This window comes from Nicotiana sylvestris, chromosome 11, assembly GCF_000393655.2.
Source record: "Nicotiana sylvestris chromosome 11, ASM39365v2, whole genome shotgun sequence".
In the NCBI taxonomy this organism is placed as follows: Eukaryota; Viridiplantae; Streptophyta; class Magnoliopsida; order Solanales; family Solanaceae; genus Nicotiana; species Nicotiana sylvestris.
The window spans coordinates 80,709,625-80,729,107 of record NC_091067.1 but is presented as its reverse complement, the minus strand read 5'-3'; the positions used below and the strand labels follow the sequence as shown (position 1 = coordinate 80,729,107).

At 33.0% G+C, this 19,483-nt stretch overlaps 2 protein-coding genes across 2 annotated transcripts; one reads left to right on the top strand and one right to left on the bottom strand.

The window, feature by feature from the left end:
• The first annotated feature begins 11,746 nt into the window (after positions 1 to 11,746).
• LOC104233453 (uncharacterized) lies at positions 11,747 to 14,681 on the top strand. The gene is made up of 3 exons (XM_009786848.1): positions 11,747 to 11,828; positions 13,734 to 14,342; positions 14,467 to 14,681. Exons 1-3 carry the CDS (start codon positions 11,777 to 11,779, stop codon positions 14,514 to 14,516), a joined length of 711 nt encoding a protein of 236 aa, XP_009785150.1. The 5' UTR covers positions 11,747 to 11,776; the 3' UTR covers positions 14,517 to 14,681.
• Positions 14,682 to 16,141: 1,460 nt separating this feature from the next.
• On the bottom strand, positions 16,142 to 19,139 carry LOC138881225 (uncharacterized). The gene is made up of 3 exons (XM_070161434.1): positions 18,854 to 19,139; positions 18,549 to 18,696; positions 16,142 to 16,538 (listed from the first exon to the last, which is right to left on the bottom strand). Exons 1-3 carry the CDS (start codon positions 19,137 to 19,139, stop codon positions 16,142 to 16,144), a joined length of 831 nt encoding a protein of 276 aa, XP_070017535.1.
• Positions 19,140 to 19,483: the final 344 nt, after the last annotated feature.

Below are 19,483 nucleotides of genomic sequence, written 5' to 3'. Positions count from 1 at the left end.
TTAATATAATAACTAGCATATTTTAATCAAGCATAAATTTTGAAGGATAATTTTGTCTTTAACTAAGCTAATGTATGCATTAAAACTCATTGCATTGCTAATACCATGGTTTTCTATGCATTAGTTATGCATAGGATAATACCAAATAGGATGTATAAGTAATACTTGCATAACTAATGCATAGGTTCAAAATATCTATCAAATATGATATTATCAATACACAAAACTAATGCATGCATTATTTTATTTAATGTATCCTACCAAAATGGTTTATGCAGTATAACGGTCTAAATGATATAAATAGACTACAAACAAGAACAAATGAAAAGTAATTGAAAAAAAAAAAGAAAGAAAGAAACACCTGCCAAATAAGACAAGACTGGAATTTGCAGTAGCTATATTTCAGAAGAGCTGCCAATTTCGTACGACGTAAGTTGACGCTCTCCCACTAAAATGTACCTTCAACATATTTTAGCAGCCTTTTTGCAGTTCCTCTTTGGAATTCTGTGTCCAAACTTATACATTTTTTTTCTGTTTCAAACAAAAAAATTCGTTTTTATATTTAAAAATAAGATAACTTTTCAATTCTTAATTTATTATAAATGAGATTATATTATTTATATCCATATAAATATTTTTGACTTGTTTTGAACAATAAATTTCAAAATTTTTATTCTTTCTTAAATTTCATATACAGTCAAACAATATCACGTAAAATAAGAAAATGTGGGCTCGTTTGGTTGTTGAGATAAGGATAATAATCCTGGGATAAAATGCATAATTTTTTTTATAATAGTTAATCTTTTTTTGTCATTCAAATATAATTATTTGATAATGATAGCTTTATATTATTTTATATAACAGAACTAAATAATCGGAAAACTTAAATTAGAAAAATTGACCCAAAAGAAAAATCGAACGAAACCAAAATTGTTTCGGTTTTATTGGATGGTATCTTTTTGAAACCGAAAAAAAAGAAAAGAAAATTGAATTAGAGAAAATAAACTTAATGCAGACGTACCCCTAATTAGTTTTGCGAGCTTCCCATTCGCCTTTTTCTTTTTAATCCCTTAACTATAAAAATTCGTGAGTTTGCCGTGGGTGTACGAAAAACGAGTGCATTATGATTTCTTGTCTCAAAATTCATTTTTTTCAAAGTAGTACTGGATTTACCTCTAAGAATAAACAGTAGTACTATATGCCAATATGAAAACAATAGTTTTCCTTAAAAGAATAAACATCATAAAATATGTTTTTGTCTTGCCTCCAGACAGCAGCAGACGTAAAAATGGATTTCTGAACGTACAGCTTTTTTTTGCAGTTGGTTTCAGTTGCTTTTCTTTAAGTTTTAATGTATATGATTTTGAAAAGAAAAAAATATACTAAATGAATGTACAAATAAACCACAGTTCTGCATTTTATTTTTGATTTCTCTAGTTATAAGAGATTAAATATCACTGGATACGTAATATTTACCTACAATTTATTATTGAGGTAACTACTACGATCCAGGCTCCTACCGTCTCGAACTTTTGGAGCTTTTGTATTTACTTTTCTCATTTTCATGTTCAAAAGTTTCAACTTTTGCATTTAATAAGCCTAATTGGCACAAGTTGAGAATAATAAAAGGATGAATAAGTTTTATTGATCAGCCTACAAAAATTACATCTAAGCCTTGATTATATGTCCTTGATGTATAAAATTTATTAATTATTTGACATATTATTTAAATGTATACATCTAAAGTCTGTACTAAAATTTTATTTATTAGTGCATACGCAGTTTTCTTTTCCAAATATTGAGCTTATACTGTATATCAGTACATGTATATAGTTTGATTATAGGGGTATCGTTTAATTATTGAATTACCAATTAAAGTTACTTTATTTATTTGTTTGACAAAACAAATACATGCAATCCATAGAATTACATGTTTCAAGTCGTAACTGAGATATACATGAAGAGAGGAGATCCGGTCATGTTACATTAAGTTAAAAATCTTCTATTATAAGCTTTCTTCGTTTTTGATCACTTATAATCAAGTTATTAGGAGAACTAATTTCGAATACTTTCTATGTGTATACGGTCGAAATTAGACAAGCCCGATTTTCTAGGCTCGAGGGATCGCCTTAGGTCTGAGTTCAAGTAAGCTCGAGTTCGAGGTCGACGGACTAGACTCGAGCTCAAGGACGGAATGCAATGCCCGAAGATAGGAGTGCGAGGAATACCAAAGTTACGTATATGCTCGACCCCGAAATTGTACCGTTATGGATTTATAACAGACTGAGCTAGATTCCTGCCACGTCCCCAAGATCATGACGCAAATCCCGGAATATGATTGTACGATTCCGCATTAGGCGGTTAGACAGCTATGCCAATAATATTTCTTACTGTAAATAGAAATGTACCTTATTTAGGGTTCCCCTATTATATAAAGGGGACCCCAATCATTTGTAACATCATCTAATCATTGGCAAAAGAATATACTATCCTACTTTTCTCTCTTACTGCTCATCAGAAGTGTCCCTTACATTTATTGTTCTTACTTTATTGCTTTTAGTTCATCTCGAGGTCACTAAGCTCGAGGTCACCACTGTTGAGAAACATTGGTTTGATTCACTTATTTCTTTCATTTCTACTTCATATTTCTTGAATATTAATTGGTATTGAATTTAATCACATATCTTTAAAACCACAAACCAAATTTAATTGTTACTCATATTTTTGAGGTAAACACCACGATTGACTACAGTACTTATGATTTAATTGGTGATTAGATACTTGATTATATGAAAGGCATACCATGCTCAAGATCAGATCATATATAGTCATATCACAACTTCTTTCCAGGAGAGATTTACTAGACTCAAAAGAGGTAATTAATTTTATTGCCAACGGCCATATTACTTATAATGCTCTTTAGGGGTGTATATCAGTCGGGTTGGTTCGAATTTTTCAATTATCAAAATAAATCAATGGTGTTAGGTTTTTAAATTTGTATACCAAACCAAACCAACAAGCTCGGGTTTCTCAATTTCGATTTTTCTCGTTTTTTGTTTGCTTTTTCGAGTTTTTTCCGTTAAATTACTCTTCGTAGCACAAAATATATAACTTGTACTATAAATATTTCTTTAGTCCTAGTAGGATACAACTACAATATATTTTTCAAGAAAAATAATATAGCATTTTATAAAATGTTTAATAACAAAGATAATAAAATAAAATAAAATAAATATTACATAATAAGCTTTAATAAAAATGAACATAATCTAAAAGTAGTAAGCTACGCTAAAATAAGTATGTTTCACATGACTAAAAATTAAAGAAAAAATAAACTAAGTTATGTATTTTCATTACAAACCAATGCAAAACTAAAAAATAGATATCAAACACATTGTCATTCTTATGTTAAATTGAATTTCTTTTGTTAGAATTAGTATTGATTTGAATTTTATTCGGAAAAGGTCCTAAAATACCCCTATCATATGCTAATGGTTTATAAAAACTCCCACCCATCTATCTGTTTGAAAATATATAGGACGTTAATTCTATTCTTAAAAGTGCCTCGCGACTAACGGCAGCATGTGGGCCTAGTGCTGTATTCTGGGCCGGGCCCGGACCTTCGTGGGCCAAACGGGCCGGGCTTCGTGGGCCTGGGCTCTGGCGGTCCCGGGCCTGGCGGTCCCGGGCTTCGTGGGCTCAATGGGTGGAACCGGCCCGTGACGGGCCTAAGCCCACATGGTCCTGTGCTTAACGGGCCGGGCTCGTGGGCCTAGGGTTTTTTTTTTTAAGGCAATTTCTTGTAGTATCATGGCTATATTAAAAATATATATGTAGTATATATGTAGATCTAATTATTAAAGTGCTTGACGAAAAAGAAAATAACAAAACAATAGTAAAACACTAAATTGTCATGCATAATATATTGTCTTGTAGTATATATATTGTATCTTATGTATTATATATTCGCATAATATATTTTCTTGTAGTATATATATTGTATCTTATGTATATATATTCGCATAATATATTGTCTTGTAGTATATATATTGTATCTTATGTATATATATTCTCTTATATATTTTCTTGTAGTATATATATTGTATCTTATGTATATATATTCGCATAATATATTGTCTTGTAGTATATATATTGTATCTTATGTATATATATTCGCATAATATATTTTCTTGTAGTATATATATTGTATCTTATGTATATATATTCTCTTATATATTTTCTTGTAGTATATATATTGTATCTTATGTATATATATTCGCATAATATATTGTCTTGTAGTATATATATTGTATCTTATGTATATATATTCTCTAATATATTTTCTTGTAGTATATATATTGTATCTTATGTATATATATTGTAGCATAATATATTTTCTTGTAGTATATTATATTGTATCTTATGTATATATATTCTCTTATATATTTTCTTATAGTATATATATTGTATCTTATGTATATATATTCGCATAATATATTTTCTTGTAGTATATATATTGTATCTTATGTATATATATTCTCTTATATATTTTCTTGTAGTATATATATTGTATCTTATGTATATATATTCGCATAATATATTGTCTTGTAGTATATATATTGTATCTTATGTATATATATTCGCATAATATATTTTCTTGTAGTATATATATTGTATCTTATGTATATATATTCGCATAATATATTTTCTTGTAGTATATATATTGTATCTTATGTATATATTGTAGCTTATAAATAATTCTAAGTAAAGACAAAGAAATATTGCGAAAAGATATTCAAGGGTAGAAGCAATAAATTTTATTACCAAAAATGGCATATCTTTCTTAGTCATCCTTCCCCCAATGGAATGAGCACAACAAGGTACTAATACCACCATTAGAAGGAAAAAAAACTAAGGAAGATGTGCCAAAATACAAGTTACATATTAGTCTATGTATTATCTCTAACAAATCTCATAAATCCTTCAAGGTTCGGAGGAGGTTGCGTTGGTGGTGGTGGAAAAGAAGCTTGTTCATCACCACTTCCGGGCGAAGCCGAATCCTCCGCAAGTTCCGCTATCATTTCTTCATAAGCTTCATCTATCGCCGGTTGTGCTTCTGCAATTCCAAAGTTTCTTCTTTCCGAGCGGATCCAATCTCTAAACAATACTGATTTTTCCAAGCTATCCCTCATAGACGCTCTATGATCACCTATTTGCAGTCTTGCTTGACTGAAAGCGCTCTCTGATGCAACAGTTGAAGCTTGAATTGATAAAATATCCCGAGCCATCCTTGCAAGAACAGGAAAATATTTTTCCCTTGCCTTCCACCATTCCAAAAGATCAAAAGAGCCGTCTGGATTCTCCTTTTCAAGTCCCTGAGACAAATAAACTTGAAGCTCATTTAGATGTGAAGTTTCATCATAATTATCACCTTGAGAACCCCTGAACTCCGTCCAAGATTTAAGAGCTTTTAAGCCCGCAACTCTTTTAGACGATTGTGAGCTAGACGAAGTAGGGGTTGGAATAGTTGGCCTAGCATGCTCTAAGGCAAGTTGATAAGCATTATAAACTGTTTGAGCATTAATTTTAATTGAAGCTTTTGCATCTGCAAGTGTAGCAATTTCCTCATTTGAAAGATCTAAAGCCTTATAAATATTTGAATACCAAAAATGAGGACCTCCCAATTTCATTGTAGGATTTAGCATTGCAGCAAGACCATAAATAGGAGGGATAGGAAAAAAATATTTTTTAAACTTTTGTTTCATTTCATTTATAGCAAGTTCATAAATGTCCCCACCCTCACCAAATTCAACAAACAAATCAGATAGTGCTGCAATATAAACTAAACAGTTTGAAATATTTTTAAAATTCGCATACCATCACCGACAATTAAATGATAAATATGACAAATACATCTAACATGGAAAATATTAGTAAATGCAGGATTTAGTGTTGTTGTAAGCATGCCTATAGCACTAGTGTTACTAGAAGCATTATCCATAGAAATTGCCATTATTTTATCGCTAAAGCAAAAATATCTACAAATATCTGCAACAGTGTTAGCTATAAACTTACCTGTGTGACGCGAATTAATTATTCTATATGCAATTATGCGTTTTTGCATTATCCATTCCTCATCTATCCAATGACTTGTAACAGTTAGATAATCACAATCATTACCACTTCTACCAATATCAGTAGTAATAGAAATCCGATTAGGTATATGAGTAAATAAATACCGCAAATATTGTTCATATTCATGTTTGAATTTATAAATATCACTCTTAACTGTTGCGCGAGGCCAACCTTTATAAGTAGGATTAAAAACTCTTCTAATATAATGAACCCAATTAGGATTAGAAGCAAAAGTATAAGGTAAGCACATAACAGTAATCATCTTTGCTAATTCTTCACGATCTCTATTTGGATCGTAATATAAAATACCTCCGGTGACAGTGTTAATTCCTGGTTGAACTAGATTTGAACCTGTACTAGGGTTAACCGCAGAATCTACACTTGTCCCCTCTAGTTGCGCTTTCATTTGAAAAAATCTAGCCTTATCTCTAGGGTGTGTTTTTATGTGCCTAGTCAAACTACCCGTGCCGCTACGGTCTCCAGTATATTTATGCACCATTAATTTCCCACAAGTTTTACACTTAGCCTTATTTTGTTCTCTTACTTGAGTAAAAAAATTCCAAACTAATGATGTTTCTAGGCGTTTAGCAGGTTCTCTATTAAAAGTAGGAGTTTCTACAGGTGGGTCGACCGGTGCATCAGTTGGGTTATTAAGAGGACTAGTAGGTGTATCATCTAAATCCGGTGCTTGGGTTTCATCATCATCCTCATTTTCCTCAATATTTTCTAAGATGGTTTCATTAGGATAAAGAGCATTCATAATTTCATCATCTAATCTTTCACTTGGTGCAACATTATGGTAAAATTCACTATCGGTAAATTGAAAACAAGGGTGATCACTATCAAGAATTAAAGAAAGAGGAGGACGTTTAGGTTGACGACTACTTTCAACTTGCTTATCTTTTCTAGGTCGGGGAGCCGGGGGAAGGGTAGTTGGTTGGCCACTACTTTCACCGGTTTTATCTTTTCCTTTACCAAATATTTTTTTCAAAGAAAATGCCATATTAATTATAATTATGCAATCTAAACCACACAAAAATATATTCTTAAAACGTAAGAGTTGAAACGAGTTTACCGGATTGCCGAACAACTTCTTGAAAATTAAAAATCGTTGAACACTTGAAAACTTCAATTCAACAACTTCACAATTTTTCACGAAATTTAAACAATAGATTAAGAAATTATAGTAGAGAGATTGAGAGATATTGATGAATTGGTGAATAAAAATGAAAGAATGAGGGGGTATTTATAGTTGAGAAATGGGGAAAAGTGTAATTATATAAAGTTTGGAGTTAAAATAAAGTTTGGGGGCCAAATGGCCATTTTCTAAACTACCAAACGGTCAAAAAAAGCCCCAAACGGCTACTTTTTAAATATGGCCGTTGGGCTGTTTTTAAAAAAAAAAAAAATTTAAAATTATAGCCGCTAGGCCCGCTGGACCTGGACCAGGCCCGCCAGCCGGTCCCGGGCTCGTGGGCTTAACAAACAAGACCAGCCCGCCACGGGCTTAAAGAGACCACCAGGCCCGTGAGGCCCGTTAAGACCACGGGCCCGGTCCGGTTCGGTTCGGGACCGGCCCATAGTGCAGCATTATGTGGGCCTCTCATTAAATGATGTGACAACCTTTTATTTGGCCACATGGCTCTGCAAGGTTGAAATTATATTTGGGTAAATTTCGACGCATTTAATATGGCAAAACTTGTCCCAAAATTCATGTCCAAACACATTTTAAATTTCACATCAAACTTCACCCAAGTTAGTATTTTAAAAAAAAAATTTGGAATTTATGTCCAAACAGGTCTTGAGTGTTAATTTAATTTGCAAAGTGAACTGAAAATATCAAATGAGCTAGGAAACTCAAATTTTGAAATACATTTACAAAATTCAAATAGAAGTACAAACTTGAGGGTTTTATAAGAGTGATAATACGACTTACACGAATAAACGAGGCATTAATTGGGTCAGTTCTTTTACATGCAAATGAATCAATTTCGTCTAAATTTTTCTTTTATGGACTTATTTAGACTATGAAGGTAACTTTAAATGACCCAATGTTTAATGATGTATATAGTCTAATTTATTAGATGACTCTGGTCCTTTTAATGATGCATGTTTGAAGTTGATCTGAATTTAAACCAGCAATGATATTGAAAAATCAGATTAGTTCAATGCATTATTTTGTGTAATAAATAGTTTAATGCATTATTTTGTGTAATAGGAGTTTGATTTGCGCTTAAACTCCTAGTTACCAAAAAAATTCTTTTTTTATTACTTGTAAGAAAAGAAGAAAGGGATTCAGTTCCTTTTCTTTTAAGTTTGAAGAGATAGCAATTATAGTAAAGGTTTTCTCAAGAAATACAGGTGCAGTAATGCTTTATACACTGTAAATGTCTAAATGATGATTATAAATAGACTGCAAACAAGAAAAGGTTAAAAGTAATTAAAAGAAAATAAGAAACAACTGCCAAATAAGACAAGGACAGCAGATTTGGAGTAGCTGTATTTCCTGTCCTTCAGACCAGCTGCGTCCAATCCTGTACGGAGTCTGTTAACGCTCTCCCACTAACGTATTTCAGCATTAATTCCGCCTTCAACGTCCAATTACTTAGCAGTATTCTGTGTCCAAACTTATGCATTTTTTTTATCTGTTTCAAAAAAAAAAAAACTGTTTTTATATTTAAAATAAGTTAAGTTTATATTTTTATTTCATTTAATGAGATTATTTATAGTTATACTAATATTTATGACTTGTTTAAATAATAAATTTTAAGAGTCTTTTCATTTTTTCTTAAATTGCATATCCAGTCAAACAACATCACGTAAAATAAGAGAGTATTAGTTTTAGGGTTTATCTTCTTGAGCCGAAGATCTTTCAGAAATAATCTTCCTACTTCTTTGGGGTAGGGGTAAGGTCTGCGTACACACTACCCTCCCCAGACCCCATTAGTGAGATTTTACTGGGTCGTTGTTGTTGTTGTATTAGTTTTAGGGTGTGCATTATGTGAATTAAAACAAAAAACCAAACGAACCACTTTTTTTATTTGGTTAATTTTTGATTTTGTGGTTTGGTTAGTATGTTCTGTATGTATATGTACTGATGTACGCATATTAATTTATGTAAAATACATTTAATTTTTTTTTGATTATGGTATGTAGTACTACTATCTAATCAACAATGTCTAATTTTTTCAATCTTGTGAATCGAATTTACAAGAAAATATTGAAGAGATTTGTGATATTAATTCTCATTCTTTATAATAGTTATTCTTTTTTCAGCACTCACATATAACTGTTTGGTATAATGATAGATTCATATTATTTTATATGACACAACCAAGATAATTGAAAAACTAAATTGGAAAAAATCGACCCAAAAGAAAAATCAAATGAAACCAAATTTATTTTGGTTTGATTGCATGGCATCTTTTCGAAACCGAAAATCACAAAATCAAAATCGAATAAGACAAAATAAAATCGAGTTTGCCGCAGTGTACGAAAAACGAGTTTTTATGGATAGAATTAGATATAATTTTAAAACCTGCTATTTCTTGTCTCAAAATCCATTTTGTCAAAGTAGTACTGGATTTGCCACTAAAATAAATATATAATGCATTCACACCCCATATATAATTTTAAAACCTGCTATTTTGTCATGTTACATAATCTTTTTTTTTCCTTATATGGATCGACACATCATAAAAGTTTTTGGTCTTGCCCCCTGACAGCATACATGAAATATATCTGTGAACAATGCAGCATTGTTATGCAGTGGTTCAGTGACATGTTCTTCAAATTCTAATATAATTTTGAAAATAAAATAAAATAAAATAAACGACTGTACAAACTAAAACTTGTTTGTACTTTAATTGGAAGAAATCAAATGCCAATGGATAAGTGGAGTAGTCTTTAGCGATTGTTTAGCGAGTAGGAAACTATATTTAAATCTTTATAAATATGATCTTGATGTTTAAAATTTATAAATTGATTCATACATCATTTAAACGTATAAACTCGAAAACTACAATTTATACGTTAAAAGGGTGATCCGCACAAACCCAACCCAATTTTGATGCAATTTTGTGAACCAAATAGGGCCGGCATAACTAGCATATTTGTAATTTTATTAGTGATGTACTTTCCTTTTTAGTCTTTTCTAAAATAAATGATATATTTCTAAATTTGGAAATAATTCAACTTTAAACTCTTCATTTTACCCATTTTATCATTAACGAGAAGTTTTTATAACCACACAAATGTCATAGCCCCACAAAACTTTTACCCCTTAAGCTTCAAGACCACAAGTTTCAAAAAATTTCATCTCTTGAAATCCATGCCAAGTCAAACTACCTCATCTAATTTGAAACAGAGAGAGTAGTAAATTACTACTCCCTCCGTTCACTTTTACTTAGCACGTTTTAACTTTTCACACTCCTTAAGAAATAATAAATAAAGTGCATAATTTATCATCATATCCATATTAATATACCATGATATCCATAAGTTCAGCACTGAGCCGGGGGAATTGGACGTGGATGTGAGGCTTGAATCACAGGTCATCCCAAGTAGAGGCAGCTTCAAGTACCTTGGGTCGGTTATCCAGGGGGAGGGGAGATCGATGAGGATGTTACACATCGTATTGGCCATGATAAGAGAGTGCCACCGTTACTCAAAGGTAAATTTATAAATCGGTTGTTAGACCGGCCATGATGTATGGGGTTGAGTGTTGGCATGTAAAAAACTCATATATCCAGAAGATGAAAGTAGCAGAAATGAGGATGCTGAGGTGGATATGCGGGCACACTAGGATGGATAAGATTAGGAATGATAATATTCGGGATAAGGTACATATGGCTCCCATTGATGACAAGATGCGGGAAACGAAACTCAGATGATTCGAGCATGTTCAGAGGAGAAGCCCAGATGCGCCAGTAAGGAGATGTGAGCAACTGGTTGTGGAGGGCACGAGAAGAAGTAGAGGGCGACCTAAGAAGTATTGGGGAAAGGTGATCAGGCAGGATATGACGAGGCTTCAGATTTTCGAGAACATGACACTGGATAGGGAGATGTGGAGGTCTAGTATTAGGTTTATAGGTTAGGAGGTAGTTTGAGTCTTTCCTTCTTTGTACCATTGCGAGACCAGTCTGGTAGGGTTTTTGTCTAAGATAGTTAGTGGCAATGTTGTGTCTTACTATTTCACTTTTTAGCACATGAACTATTTACTAGCTATCGCTTTTGCTTTGCCTCTTTCTTCTAAATTTTATGTTGTTCCTATTTTTCATATGATTTCTTTGCTGATACTAATATTGTCACTTTTAGTATACATGCCAAGTAAAAATGAACGAAGAGTATATAATTAGTAGTTAGGTTATGTAAAAATATAGAGCCTATAACTGGGGACTTATGTGAACTTTCCATAATTCTAATATAGTTTAATAGTAGATATTACTTGTAACTAACTTTATTTGCAAGCTTTAGGGTTCAGCGGCGTGTCCATTTTCCCACTAATGTACAACCAGCGCATTTTAGCGTCCCCGTGAAGTATATAACTGCTAGCTAGTCCTTCACCTTTTTGTTGACCTCTTAGAGCAAAGAGTAGTATTCAGATTCCTTGGCCATTTATTTTTCAGAGGAAACACAAAAAATGTTGGGTCGTCCACTTCTTCCGATTCAAGGTCTTCCGCTTCCGAATCAAGGTGTTTCTTGCCTTTTCTTTGTATGCTGCATTTCATGATAAAAAAAAGTTGTTCTACACATAATACAATGTTTTTCTCATGTTTCTCTAAATCTTAGTTTAAACTCAGCATTTGCTCTCATGATACTTGTGTTTGTTTCTATATATATATATATATACCTTCTCTCATGCTCTTATTTCTTCTTCAAAGCATTTTTTTGAGTCTGCTTGCTTCAAGGTGTTAAAGGGGTTTTCTAAATGTTTTAATGGAGAAGTTTTAGTTTTCATTCTCCCTGTGCTGCTGCATTAAAGTTTTTCTTTTGCTGTATTTAAATATATTTTCTTTCACTTGTTTAGGTCCTGCAATGCAATACGGAGGGTTTGTTTAATTTATAAATTGAAAACTCACATTCCTTATGGTTGGGTGACTTTTCTAGGTCATGTTTAAGCTGTTCGATTTACTGAGCGCCATGCTCCCATATTTTAGTCTATAGATATATCTTTGTGTTGATAGGTCTTTTTGTAACATATTTCAACTGCTGCATTCATCTGATGTATCTTTGAATGTCTTGATATTTTGTTAAAATGGGTATGGTCATTTCCAGATTTATATGCATGTATTTGGGTGTAAAAGTATAAAATAAATCTCATTCTGTAAAATAAAAAAGTAAAAAACCAAGAGTTTCAATTAGAGAGGAGGAAATGTACAGCAGGTAGGCAAAAAAAGAAAAAGTATTACAGTGCTACCTATGTTTTGATTGAAAGTAAGAGATGAGTTCTGGTGAAAGTTGGTTCATAGGAACACTAAAAAGAGGAGAAAAATGTCTGTAGCAGGATTAAATGAAGTATCAAAAACTTTCAAACCTATAATGCGTCTTTGAGTCTGAACTCTGAATGCATGTCTTTTTCAGTATGTGAGTTGAACCAATATATTCAATTCCATCGAGAGATAATAAACTGAAATTTATGGATGATTTCTGTAAGTCAGTGCTTACTGTACGTATTGCCGTGAATGGAACATGTTTTCCAATATTTGAATTTGTTGTATCACCAGTGTGTGGCTTTTTGAAAAATTAAAATAGTACTTTCTAGTAGGATAAACCTATGAGTAAAAAGTTACATTTCATGGTATTAGGCATAAATATTTCATACTTATATCTTTTGAATTACATTAGAATTAATAATGTTTTTGGCTACCATGCAATAATGTTTCAGAATTATATTGTATCAAGCAGAGTAATTGAGTATGATTGCCTTTCTTTGTTATGTATTTATGCCCTGAGTTTGTGAGTGAAACTTGTATTGCCTTTGATAATTAATCACCTCCTTACATGAGCTGAGCTTGTTAATTGCCATCCATACACGTGGCAATGACTATATATTGGGCCCCTGCCTAACTATCAGATTTATGTAATTTGACATTAAGTAATTGAAACTAGGTACAAGTAAATGAAAAGCTAAATCCTACTACTAAGGAAGACATGTGTTAAGTGCTACTTATGTGCTTCAGTGGACACTTGTCCAAGACTTGAGCTCATGTAATCCCAAACTTTATATCATCTCTAACATTGTGTGCATGATCATCTTGAAATCTGACTATTTTCATTGTCGTTTCACTGTGCCAACATCAAGCTAAGTTGAGCTGAATATCTTATACTTGTTGCACTTGTACCACATCATCACACTTGAGGCCATTAATCATGTATTTCTCTTTTGAAAATGGAACCATGCAGTATTTTGAATATGGGATACATGTCTCCTTTCTTATTTATGGTTTGGCAGGATTAATTTATTATTTGTTAATCTCTCTTTTTTGGTAGTAGATGGTTTAAATTCTAATCCTTGTTTTGCTTATGAATTTTGTCTCATGATCTCATCTTCCTATGTTTTTATTCAATTCTCATTGATGCTGTTTAATTATGTGTAGTTGATGCTCCACCTCCACGTCCTCCTCTTAGGGCCCTGGCAGAAAATGTTACAGCTTTGATTCCTTTGGAAGAAGAAAGGACTAAACTTCAGTCGGATATAATGGAGCTAGAGAAACGAGCTAAAGACATTTTCAATGCATTCACTAATCAGATCAGCTTTGTTCTATTGTTCACTGGAGGGGGGCTAATCTTAAACCCGAGGCTTCCTTGTACAGCTATTGCTACATTCACCATACTGACACTTATTTCTTTCATTGTGGCGTTCCTTATGGCCTATACGGTATTAAGGATCAAATTTAAGCGAAAGCATCCTGCTATGGATATTCTGGATGGAAGGAAGGAGGAGCTCGCAGTTAGAGCAAATGCCATTTGGACATCAGAGGATGCTCGGCAAACCGCACATAATCTGGGTCGTCTTAATGAGAGCACTGACCTCTTACACCCTCAAGAGTTGGCGGATTTGGTGAAAATGCGGGCAAAAGTGATAGTGGATTCTGCCGGTATAACTGAGTTGAAAAAGTATAACTGCCAATTGATATGGGCTATCTTAACATGTTTGGTGGTTCACGGGTCTGTGATCTATTTCACTGCCTACTACTCATATGGCTGTAAGTGAAGTTTTTATATACTTTGATGAATACTTTGAAGATCAGTGTAGATGTTTGTGAGATATTAAAGTTCCTTTTGAACTTGAATTGCATATGCTAACAATTTTCTCCTATTCCTTCACAGATGCTAAGGAAGGGTGTAAAGATCCTATGGTTGCTGTTCAGGCTATATAAAATGTGGATGGAAGGAGGCTAACGTTTGAACTTGAACAAGTGGCTTAGGCGACTGTGTAGCTAGTTTTAAGGCCCAGTTATTAAACTCTACTACTTATTACTTTCAAGACTGCACTTTATTTGAATGTTTATTAAGCTATCCGTTTGGCATATTTTATATGTCAGTCAACATACCTTGGATAGAATTTGTTTTGCTTAATCTGACGATCGAGATACTTTTGATATATCATTCTAATATGAGAATGCATTTTAAGTCTTCACTCTTTTGTATAATCCTTGTCTGTCTCCCACTCCCTTCAACCCCCTATGTCTCTTGCTCTGACTGACGACTTTCAGATTCTAATATTGCAAAGTTCAATACTTTTGATAGTTGTTTTATTTTCTTTTATTAGGTTCTATAGACATAAAAATTACATTACTTTTGTCTTTAAGGAGGCTAAAATGGAGTGAGGTAAAGGGATGTAGATAAATTCTAATCTTCTAGAATCGTTTCTTACTAGGGATAATTTTTAGACCTTCCGTGTAACTATTGCTCCATCACACTAGCTCTCTATTTTTAATTTTGTTATCTATTTATAATTAATGTTATTTAGATTAATTGAGTATTATCAATTGTAGTGGTATAGTTATTTATGTCATGTTGTTGATTAGTTAGTTGTTAGACTTAGGAAGTTATTAGTTGAGTTAGTTACAGGGGTATTTTTGTAATTAGCATTTTTACTCTTTTCTTCTCACGTGTATAAAACTTATCTCTAATGAATAGAAGGTGAATATCTTTTTCCCCAATTTCATTTTGTCTAGAAGCTTCTCTCATGAGAGCTCAAGTTCAAACTCTTTCAATGGAGGTCAATTCATCTGTTTGATCTCAATCTCGACAAATGTAAATAAAATAATTTTACTAATTTATTCTTATTAATATACTGTGTTTTTTAGTTGAATCTATAAATATCTTTCTAAAAATTCCTTTAGTAAACAAAATCCAAATTAATTGGCTTAAAAATAATCAAAAATAACAGAATGATATATAGATTGATATATAGAACTTCTTCTAATCGGGATATAACAAAACTTGTAAACGAGTTCACGTATTTGACACGGGTGCGTTGCTTTTCTTTTGTTTTTTTTTTCATTTAAAAAGTACTTATTTACATTCTTGTTCCCTTTCCTTTTTATGGGTTTTCTGTAATTATGTCAATTTGTTTTCTTTCGGCTTTTTTCAGTTTGCATGTCTAAACTTAATTTGCTTCTTTATGGTTTTTTGATATTAATTTTTATTGGTAATAAACAGTGAAATTAATATTACCGTAACAAACAAAATGGTACTTAGAATATAAAGAGCCTCTAGAGTTCTTGACTACTTTCTAGGACGAGTGTCTCAAACTAGTAGATCTCTAGACAGACAACAAAAAACTAGTTACATAATTTCTGACTCAAAACCTGATATCTACGACTACATTGCTCTATTTGAATAATTCAACATGCCTTTTTTTCTATATATAATTTCTCATAGATTGGGAGTGTTGTATTACTTCAAAAATATTACAACACAAGGGTAAAGATTACCCTTTCAAAAATGGTAGCAAGGTGATAATAAAATCAGATTCACCTGCCACAAACAAAAAATCCTAGCTTACAAAAAAATTGGCCTTGTCATACTTAATTCTAATGCTTGGAATTTGGCTTTTGTCTAACTGAAATGGGCCTTTGGCTGCTTTTGGAAGCTGCTGCCCAGAAAAGAAGAAAGCTCCACTTTGAGCTTTTGACGCCATTTTTGCCAAGCTGTCCGCTAGTTGGTTAGCTTCTCTATAACAATGGACAATGTCTATATTAGACGTGCGCCTCAATTGTGCTATTTTTTCCGTGATCGTAGCCATTTTGTAGTTGCTCTCTGTCTTCCCCCTTAGCAAATCAGCGAGCATTAGGGAGTCCAACTCTAGAGTAAAATCTGTATAGCCATTCTCAATACACCAAGTAATGCTAAAATGTGCTGCATATGCCTCCACTATATTATGGTTCCTGCATCTATAAGGGACCGAGAACGCCATAATAATTTCACCATTGTCTTTTCTTAAAACACCTCCCAATCCAGCACTCCCATCTATCTTGTTGAAGCTTCCATCCGTGTTAAGCTTGGGTCTTCCCGATGATGGTTTTTGCTATTGCACTACTATGAGACTTCATTTGGGGTGTAAGATTAGAACTGTGTCGCATAGCCTGTTCCAAGGCATTTGAAGGTCACACTTTGGAAATGCTTGGTAGAGAGCAGCTTTCATATTCCAACTGATTTGTTGCTGCAATTTATAAAAGTTGAATTTTTTCTGTTCACCATATATGCAAGCACAATATTCTTTTCACATTACCCAACATATAATAATAGGGGTAATATTTAATACCCGTTTATGTACAATATTTACAGAACTAGTATTCCACCAATTATTTAAAATATTTCTAATAGGGTGGGGGTGATAGCTAATGCCAAGTTGAGAGCCAAACAGTTTCCAAGCATAACTGGCTGCATGTCCTTCTACAAAAATATGGTGCATATTTTCATAGTTATGGTTCTTACAACAGTTACACCTAGAAACAATTTGTCTCCTAAACCTAGAAATAACTTCATCGAAGAGGAGTTTTCCATTCCAGAGCCTCCAAACCAGAAACGACATGTTAAAAGGAATACTAGGATTCCATTACTTACCCAAGAAGTGTTGTTTAGGTCCAGAGTTTCTTACCAGATGCCAAGCTATCTTGTTGGAATATTTTCCATTCTCCGTAAGATCCCAAGAGACTTTATCTTCTTTGTCTTGGCTTCCAATATTAATGCTAAGGATATGATTGATCAGATGTTTAGGAAGAACAACATTCAGCTTATTAACATTCCACCTGCCTTCAATGATGAATTCATTGACCAAAATTTTATGACTCTTTCTAGTGTTATTAACTAGACCCGCAAGGTGACCTTTTAAGGTCCAATTATCCCATCAGAAGCTACTAGAACCAGAATTAATATGCCAAATCATGTATTTTCCAGCCGTGTTTCTTATCTTAAGGACTTGTCTCCAGGCATGAGAGTTACCAACAGCCATTGTTTCGAGACCAAGTGAGATCTTATACAATATTTACTCCTAACATATGTTGCTCAAAGTGATGATGTGGACCTAATCCTCCACCATCTCTTTATAGCCAACATATCATTGATATCTTCCAGCCTACGCACACAAATGCCACCCTCATCATTAGGCCAAAAAGAGTTGTTCTAGGAGCTCCAATGATACCTCTTGTGTTCACTTAAAGTACCCCAAAAGAAATTAGCAAAATATTTTTAATTAATTTAAAAGTGGTTTTGGGGGGGGGGGAGGGAGGCATAAAAGATAACTTGTAAATAGGCAGCGATTGAAGGACACTTTTAATCAACACAGACTTATCACCATAAGACAAGAGGTTTCCCTTCCAATCATTGAGCCTTTTGACAATTTTACTAATTAAAGTGTCAAAATATTCAACCTTTTTCCTACCCCACGTAAAGTGGCAGCCAAGGTAAGTGAGAAGAAAGTTTTTATCCATAAAGCCAGAACACTTCCTAATTCTATTAATCCTGTTAGCAACAGTCTTAGGTGCAGTGATGAAAAAACTCTTGCTCTATTAAATAGTTGACCAGAGCTTTCCTCATAGTTACTAATTTGCTTCAAAACAAGTTTAATAAATATAGAGTTGCCGCTACAGAAAATAACAATATCATCTGCATAAGCTAAGTTATTGACTTTAGGGACCTTATCATGCATAAAGAAAGGAGTAAAGTCAGAGTGATTGTACAAGTTATTAAAGGATCTGGAAAGAACTTCATCAGCTATAATAAACAAGGAGGGGGAGAGGGGATCACCTTGTTTAAGGCCTTGAGATCAGGAGAAAAAACCATGCCTACACCTATTAATAATGATTGAATACCACACAATTGAAATCAAGTTATGAACCATGTTTGTCCAATGATTTGAGAACCCAAATTTTCTTAACACAGAGAGTACAAAGGGCCAAGACATTCTATCATAGGCTTTAGCCATATCTAGCTTAATGACAACATTCCCACCCTTGTTCTTATCGGAAATTTTGTGAATAATTTCTTGAGCTACTAACACTTTTTCATAGATTAGCCTATCCTTCACAAAGCTACTTTGATTAGGAGAAACTAATTTATGCAATAAAAGGTTAATCCTTAAAGAGAGAATTTTTGAAATGATTTTGTTAGAGAAGTTAAACTAATTATCCTAAATCTGAAAAACTAGAAGGAGAGTCAATTTTGGGAATCAAAACTAAGCAAGTATGAGAGAAAAATTTAGTCATACCTTTTCCTTTGAAGACCTCTATCACAAAAGCAACAACATCTTTTATGATAATTTTCCAGCAGCTACGATAGAATTCTCTATTGTATCCATCTGGACCAGCAGTGCTATAAGCACTAAGGCTCATAACAGCATTTTTGATTTCCTCTTCATCAAGCATCTGGTTGAGATTAGCGTTATCCTGCTCCGTGATGCATTCTAAAATAGAAGGATTGAAATTTGGCTTAGGAAGATTGAATTGTGCCTTGAAGTGTCTAAATGCTGCTTTAGGAATTCTCTCATCCCTCATAATCCAATTACCCTTGTTATTTTTGATTCTGTTGACCTGTTGGTTCCTTCTATTTTTCCTGAGCTTGCAGTGAAAATACCTGATATTCCTGTCACCATATTCAAACCATTTTATTCTAGACTTCGGTTTAAGAAGGATTATTGAATGCTAAGCCATCTAATATATTCCTCATGTGCACTATTAACTTCTTCTATGCTCAATTCAGTATTATCCTCAATGTCTTTATCCTCTAGAAATTGTAGTTTATTTTCCAGTTGTTAATAGCATCATGAACATCCCTGATGTCTTCCCTGGACCATTGAGTTAACCTTTTACTGAGAGTCTTCAATTTAGTTTACAAGATC

Bases quoted from the DNA above. Each gene is read 5' to 3' on its own strand.
- LOC104233453 (XM_009786848.1), top strand. From the start codon at position 11,777: ATGTTGGGTCGTCCACTTCTTCCGATTCAAGGTCTTCCGCTTCCGAAT. The intron at 11,829-13,733 runs GTGTTTCTTGCC...AATTATGTGTAG, and splicing joins TCTTCCGCTTCCGAATCAAG to TTGATGCTCCACCTCCACGT. The intron at 14,343-14,466 runs GTAAGTGAAGTT...ATTCCTTCACAG, and splicing joins TGCCTACTACTCATATGGCT to ATGCTAAGGAAGGGTGTAAA.
- LOC138881225 (XM_070161434.1), bottom strand. From the start codon at position 19,139: ATGAGGGATGAGAGAATTCCTAAAGCAGCATTTAGACACTTCAAGGCA. The intron at 18,697-18,853 runs GTATGACTAAAT...TGCATAAATTAG, and splicing joins AGAGGTCTTCAAAGGAAAAG to TTTCTCCTAATCAAAGTAGC. The intron at 16,539-18,548 runs GTCTTGGCCCTT...GGTCCCTTATAG, and splicing joins GCTAAAGCCTATGATAGAAT to ATGCAGGAACCATAATATAG.